Raw genomic sequence first — 7456 nt, 5'->3', positions numbered from 1 at the left:
AGTTGAATGTTTACTATTCTGCAATCACTATAAGGATGATGGACGGGGTCATGTGCGGTATCATGACTTGGAAGGTTACCCCGTCTGTGTGGATAAAAGTTGATAAGGTTGCAGTGTGTCGTAGCTGTGGTCAAGTGTTTGAAAGTACTAGCCACATGCTGCGAATTATGGTAAGCGGTAAGCCTAGTAACCGATCGGCCCGAGGACTGGACATACCCCCTCCACCACTCGTAATTTGGTTTTTCGCACATGCACCAACATGAGGGAGTACGTTCCGCACAGCGGACATGAGTACGGTCATGTAGTCACGCTACAGACGTACGTCCTGCACATTTATGTGCGTATGGTCCTACAGTCGCTTGTGGTGGCCCTGATTCACGAGTTGGAATGAAAGTCAAACGGTTGCTTCTGAACGATCATTGGATGTTCCAAGCATGTGAGTTAGGTTTACCCTTGCAAGGTTGTGAAATTCTATTCAGAATCATCCGTTTCTCGCGGAGATTGAGACTGCTTGCTCCTTCTACCACATAGAGTAAGAACAGTAACTATTGTTGGAATAATCTTGATAGATGCTAATCTCTATCTTGCTTGTCTAGTATAGGTGCTTATCTAGAATGGTTAATGAAGCTAGAATCTGAAAGCTAAAACATGAAAATTAGATCATACTCTTTGTTGCTTTTCAGCAAAAAAAAAGAAAATAAGAACCTCTCAATCCTCCATGGTCTAGTTATGGGTTAAGTATACCCTATTTTTGGTTAAGCCTTGCTGAGTATTAGTATACTCAGACTTGCTAGTCTGTCTTTCAGGTATGGCCTATGAGAACCAAACGGATAGTCCAGCTTGTCCATTCTCTATTCCGTTTGGCTGGTCTGTGGAATGGGATCCGTCCCCGGCTGGCAATGACCCTCCGGAATGACGCCATGTTTCGGGCTGAGCGTGGTGTCAACTTTCGCAACGTGGGTAGTCGCGTGTTAATTTCTTCCGCTGTGACTCTAAACAAGCTTGCATAGCTTGTGGTTTTAAACAATGTTTGTATAAGTTTACTTTAAGTTTGAAACAGATTTTAATAATGTTTAATATTTCTGTGAATTAAAAGTTGGTGAGCTATGGTGTGATTGTAAGCTCGGCTTCGTGCGAGATAAACCTACCTCGATCTTGTGTAACCGTGGTTGAATTGGGCGGTGACCTGATAGACCAATGGGTTGTTCCGTTTGAAGTGTGTTGAGCTGGGGATATTTGCAACAGCACTCCCCCCGGACTTGCCTGATGACGAGTTGGAGTCTCCCTTGACCAGGAGCTCTCGGATCCCAAGGGATAGGGCCACCATTAGTCCGAAGATCAAGGCCTCATATTCCGCCATGTTGTTGGTGGCGTCAAAGTCGAGGAGCACCATGTACTTGACTTGTTCGCCACTTGGGTCGATGAGGACCACGCCAGCTCCTGCCTTCTTGTTACGTGTGGACCCGTCGAAGAAAAGCATCCAGTGGGGTCCAGTGAACACCGGAGCCCGGACTCCCAGAGGTGGGGGGTCCGAACCATGGTCTGGACCCCCTGGGACGCTTGGTGTTGGGGGTCCACTCCGCAACAAAGTCGGCGAGGACCTGGCTCTTGATGGCGTGGTGGGGCTGGAAGTTGAGTTGAAATCCAGGGAGCTCTGCAGCCCACTTGGCGATGTTGCCGGTGGTATTGGAATTGTGGAGGATGGCCCTCAAAGAGTAAGAGGTCACCACAACAATCTTATGGACCTGAAAATAATGGCGGAGCTTCCGGGATGCAATGAGTATAGCATAAAGGAGCTTATGCGTCTCGGGATATCTGGCCTTTGCCCCATGCAGGACCTCGCTGACATAGTAGACCGGCATCTGGATGGTCTTGACTTTGCCAGCGAGACTGGGTCCTTCTCCTTGAGCTGGGGACTCGCCGGACCCCAGGTCTTCTGGTTCTTCCCCGGGCCGGGACCCGACCGGACCCCCGAAAGCAGGGTCGGTTGTCACTTTGCTGGAGGCCGGACCTCCACCTCCTACAGGGGGGGACCGCGGAGGCCCCCTGTAGGAGATGCTCAGACCTCTCAGCGACCAGCACCATGCTGATGACTTCAGTCATCGCTGCAAGGTACAGAAACAGCGTCTCACCTGGGTCCAGGGCTACCAGGACTGGCAGGGAGGTGAGGTACTGCTTCATCTCCTGGAAGGCTTGCTCTGCCTCTTCAGTACATGTGAATGGACCGGACCCCCTCATCAGCTTGAAGAAGGGGAGGGCCCTCTCTGCCAGCCTTGAAATGAAACGGCTGAGGGCTGCAAGGGACCCTGTCAACTGCTGCACGTCCTTGAGACATGCAGGGGGTCTCATTGCCTCGATTGCCCGGATCTTATCCGGGTTCACCTCGATCCCCCAGTGGGACACCAGGAAACCGAGGAGCTTCCCTGCCGAAATGCCAAAGACACATTTCTTGGTGTTAAGCTTCGTAGAGGTCGCGCATAGCTTGTCGAAGACTTGAGCTAAATTTTCTAGCAGGGAATTCAATTCTCTAGTTTGACAACGATGTCATCAACATACACCTCAACTATGTCTCTAACCAAATCACCTAATGTGATGTTTATTGCACGAGCAAAGGTGGGTAGAGCATTAAGCAGTCCATATGGCATTACAACATAGCAATAAAGACCATCCACTGTTACAAAAGCTATATGCTTCCTATCATCCTTAGCCATTTTGATTTGATGAAAACCAGAATAGGTGTCTATGAAGGACAGCAAGTCACACCCGGAGGTGGAGTCTATGATTTGGTCTATTCGAGGAAGTGGATAGGGATCATTTGGACATGCCTTATTGAGGTTGGTGTAGTCGATGCACATCTGAAGCTTCCCATTAGCCTTCGGGACGACGATCGGATTGGCCAACCACACAGGGCGGACCTCTTCACGGATGAAGTTCTGCTGCTTGATGGACTGCTTTCGTGGCTTCTGCCGCACCGGCTTAGCATCGGGGTGGCTGTTCAGATGGTGCTCAATCACCTCCCTGGGAATCCCGGGCATCTGTGACGGTTCCTAAGCGAACATGTCGATGTTTGCCCAGAGGAAGGTGATGAGCGCGCTTTCCTATTTCTCTCCTAGGTTCCCACCGATGCAGGTGGTCTGGCAGGTCTCCGCTCCGACCTGGATGGTCTTCACGGGAACATTGTTAGTATCAGACGGACGGATCTTGGGTGCCTTAGCTGGCACCCTAGCGCGTGATGGTGAGGGGTCGGACCCTTCTGCACCGGCAGTCGAGGCAAGACCTGCTGCCATCGCATGCAGCTTCTCTACTGCCACCACCGCAGCGGTCCGGTCACCCTGCATGGTGAGAACTCCTGACGGGGACGGCATCTTGAGGACCAAGTACCCATAATGGGCAGCGGCCATGAACCGGTACAGAGCCAGTCTGCCAATGATGGCATTGAAAGGGAGGTTCACTTCCACAACTTCGAACTGTACGTTCTCTGTGCGCAAGTTCACCTCCGTCCTGAATGTGACTGGTAGGGAGATGGTCCCCACCGGGTAGACGGGATCAGGGCCCACTCCGGAGAATGGACGAGATGGGGCCAACTTGGACTCCGGAATCTGTAGGTGTTTGAACGCTGCATAGCTGATGACACTAAGGCCGACGCCTCCGTCGATGAGCACGTGGTGGAGCCTGGTGTTGGCAATGGTGGGGGCGGTGACAAGTGGTAGCACTCCAGCCCCCGCCATGTTTTTCGGGCAGCCGGATGGCCTGAAGGAAATGGTGGTGCTCCTCCACCGCTGGTGGGGTGTTGCTTTTGGCGCCTCCGGCTTCACCGAGAAAACTTCTCGGCAAAGGTTCTTGATGTCCCTCCAGGAGACGAGCTCTGAGCTGCCGCCGTACATAACGTACAGCTTCTTGCAGTGCTCGTCCCCACCAGACTCAGAGTCGGACTGGTGGAAGAGACCCGTAAGGTCCTTCTTTGGGGCTTGATACCCCAACTCCCTCTCTGCCGCTGCAGCATCGGCATCAGAGACCTTCTCTTTGCTGGAACGCCGCGGCGGGGAGGAGCCATCCCTGGACGCCTGGTCACGCCTCTTGCTAAGGCGCTCTGTGAGTTTCTGGATCTCGCGGCATTCAGTGGCGCTGTGGCGAGCCTCGGGATGAACAGAACGCGACCCAGGGTCGGTACGCTGTTGACGCGGGCGCTTGCCACGCGAGTTCTGGCTCTCGAGCACTGCTGCCGCGGTGACCGGAGCCCCAGCTTGTGGCCTGTTGATGCCACGGTTATTCTTATTCTTCTTCTTGCCACTGCCCGGGGCAGCAACACTGGGGCCCCCTGTTTGGGCAAGCCCTCCTTGCGGGACAGAGTGCCACGCTCGGCCCTCTGCGGCCCTTGCCCATTTGTCCGCCAAGGCGAACAAGGTGGTGATGGTTTGCACCTGGTGTGTCGCCAACTTCTTCAGCATCTTCTCCTCACGACCCCTTGACGGAAAGCTATGATAATAGATGCATCGGAAATATGTGGAATAGTTCCACGCACCTTGGTGAAGCGGGAGATGAAGGCTCGGAGGATTTCCCCGGGCTGTTGCCTCACAGTGTGGAGGTGGGCCTCCACGCCATGTTGCTGGTACACGCTGGCGAAGTTCACCATGAACTGCACGCAGAGCTCACCCCAGGATTGGATGGATCCTGGAGTGAGGTTCATGAGCCATGTCCGGGCTGGCCCGGTCAAGGCTACATGAAAGTAACTTGCCATTACGGCGTTGTTACCCCCTGCCGCCGTGATGGCGGTGATATAGACCTGCAGGAATTCCGATGGGTTGGTTGACCCGTCGTACTTTTTTGGCAGGTGTGGCAAAAACTTGGACGGCCAGGCCACCACTCGTAGGTGGTTTGCGAGGTCTGCGCAGCCAACCCCAGCCACAGGAGCCTGGACGAAACCTTGCGGCTTTGGCACTGCCGCATCAAGCTCGGTCTCAAGGTTCCGACCCTCGATGCTGAGCCAGAGCATGCGCGCCCGCTCGATGGTGACGCGGGCATCCTCCCCCGCACGTCTGCGGTTGAGCTCTGCCCGTAGATCTTCGGTCCGTGCACTCCTCACTGATGGGGAGTGCATAGAGCCGGATGCGCCGCCTTGGCAACGTCGCTGCCTGGACACAAACCCTCCCCCCCCCCCGCCGAGTTCGGGGTGACCTGTGCCAGGTTGAGGAGGCGGTCGACGTCGTCATGCCATTGCCTCAGTGCATCGGGTGAGGCTGCCACGTATGGCGGGTTATGGAGCAGCTCCCTGGCCGCCATCAACAGCCCATTTTGGGAGGGTTGCGACAGGACCCTAGAGACCTGCCGCGCAGCACCCTGCGGCGCGACGGGCGCCACCACCCTAGATGGAGGGCGGCGGGAGGCAAGTGGCGCAGATGATGCCACTTCCTCCCCCATCAGATGGTCATGGAGCTCAGCTAACTGAGGCATTGTGACCAAGGGCCTTGATCTTGTGCAAACCAAACCTAACCCCTACCTGGCACGCCAGATGTCGGAGGAAACCTCCAGCCTGGTGGCGGAATGCACCCGCCTAATCCTAGCTTAGGATGAGCTTGGGGTAGTCAAAGAGCGCAAGATAAGAGGCCAATGAACACGGGGGGCACACAAGGATTTAGAGTGGTTTAGGCCGCCGGAGCATAAAACCCTACGTCCACCTGTGTGGTGTATTGTTTGTAGAAACTTAGAGCTGGGGAGCGAGCTCGTGAGCTTCAGATCTTAGGGAACTTGTTCGGCTCTAGAGAGCTTAGAGAACTTGTGATCTAACATGCACGCTCTCCCTTTTATAGGCTCAAGGGGAGCGCGTACACTAAGTGGGGCCCCAACAGGTGGGCCCGACATCCTATTAAATAATGTACAAACACTGGAGCCTTTAACACCAAGATACAGAAATCTTCCTCTCCAGCTCCTTCCTATAGTCCTCTCGATCGAGAAGTTGATGTGCGTATCTACAACCAGGGTGTGGTCATGTGTCACCTTACCGGCACAGTGCCTGCTATCAGCGGCCTGCACAGTGGAAGACATGCTATCACTGTTGGATCAATTCCCACTGATAGGCGAATGGGCTATGTTGACCTGCTGCACCGTAGCCTCTGCGCACACTGTAGCAGCGTACGCCGCAGACCTTCTACAGCAGATCATAATTACCCTTTGCTCATGCGCGAGGCGCTGTTATGTGACTATACGCCGCCCCCGCGCCCGCAGCACGGTGATGTGACGCGCCGCCTCGGTAACAGGCGGGCTTACCGTGGTGTGAGCACACCTTCCCGACGTATCTGTGGACAGCCCACGCCTTGACCCGGGCACGTTCACCCCAATTACCCGCACTTAATGCAGTAGTTGGGCTGGCGCCCCGCAGAAGGCTGGCTTGCCACCGGACACATGGCAGAGTTGGCTTAGCAGCCGCCTCCTCAGGGGCTCATGGCGGCACCGGACCTCCTCCCTGGGGGGAAGGGGGGTCCGGGACCGTGGAGGCCATTCCTGAGCACCCTGACCTCGAGGGGTACGTGGAGACACCGGACCTGTAAGAGCACGGGGGGAGGCCCGGAGACCATGTGCCTAGCTGTCAGGCTCGGGCCAAGGGCACGATCACGAATAACCTCACGCCCATCAAGTTGGACACTCTGGCAGACGACTCTCTGGCGGATGAGGCCGCCGAACATGCAGATCTCCTCGCAACGGACCACCACAGCTTTCCTGCCGTGGAGCAGCTCGTTGGTGATGATCGAGGAAAGGCGGCCGAGCATGTGGTAGCCCGCGTCCACCACGATGCGCTTGGCGCACACGCCGGAGCTGGACGCCCAAGCAGGAGGTACCCCTGTCCGTATGTACCAACAAGGACATATCAACAAAGATCATCCAAGTACTTCCCAAGAGCCATAGTCAGCTACTTCCACTTGTTTGAAGACTTGAGCAAGATGAAGCCCACTCAAGTGTTGAGCAAGATCATTGCTCATGATCTATCCATGAAGATTGGAAAAGAACCTTCTCCTTCAAGTCAAGATGTTGGTACATCAAGCAAAGAAGAAAAGGATAAGAAGATTGAAGATAAACAAGAATCATCCACATCAAGTAAGGAAGCTCAAAAGCAAGAATCAAGCTCAAGTTCAAGTTCAAGTGAGGCTTCAACCTCAAATAAAGATGAGAGTGGTGATGATGAAGAAGAGGAAGATGATTATTGAGCAAGTTGTAGCTCCTTGGATGATAGTGAAGAAATCAAGCAACTTGTTAAAGGAGTCAACAAGCTACTCAAGAAGTTCAACTCAAAGGGTGTCCCTACTACATGAAGCAATTGGTGAGCTAAGAACCAAAGAAGAAAGAATAAGAAAAAGGAATGCCTTGGTTGTGGCGAAAAGGGGCACTACATTGAAGATTGTCCTCTCATGAAAGCAAGATGCAAGCAAAAGAAGAAGGAAAGAAAGGCAAGCAAGAAGGCTTT

The 7456-nt window shown here is 54.0% G+C and overlaps 1 protein-coding gene across 1 annotated transcript; it reads right to left on the bottom strand.

Moving 5' to 3' along the window:
- Positions 1-6428: 6428 nt before the first annotated feature.
- Positions 6429-6764, bottom strand: LOC112892694 (60S ribosomal protein L16-A-like). The gene has a single exon (XM_025959821.1). The coding sequence runs from the start codon at positions 6762-6764 to the stop codon at positions 6429-6431; it is 336 nt and encodes a 111-aa protein (XP_025815606.1).
- Positions 6765-7456: the final 692 nt, after the last annotated feature.

Source organism: Panicum hallii, chromosome 5 (assembly GCF_002211085.1).
Source record: "Panicum hallii strain FIL2 chromosome 5, PHallii_v3.1, whole genome shotgun sequence".
Taxonomy (NCBI): Eukaryota; Viridiplantae; Streptophyta; class Magnoliopsida; order Poales; family Poaceae; genus Panicum; species Panicum hallii.
This window is presented reverse-complemented; position numbering and strand designations above follow the sequence as displayed.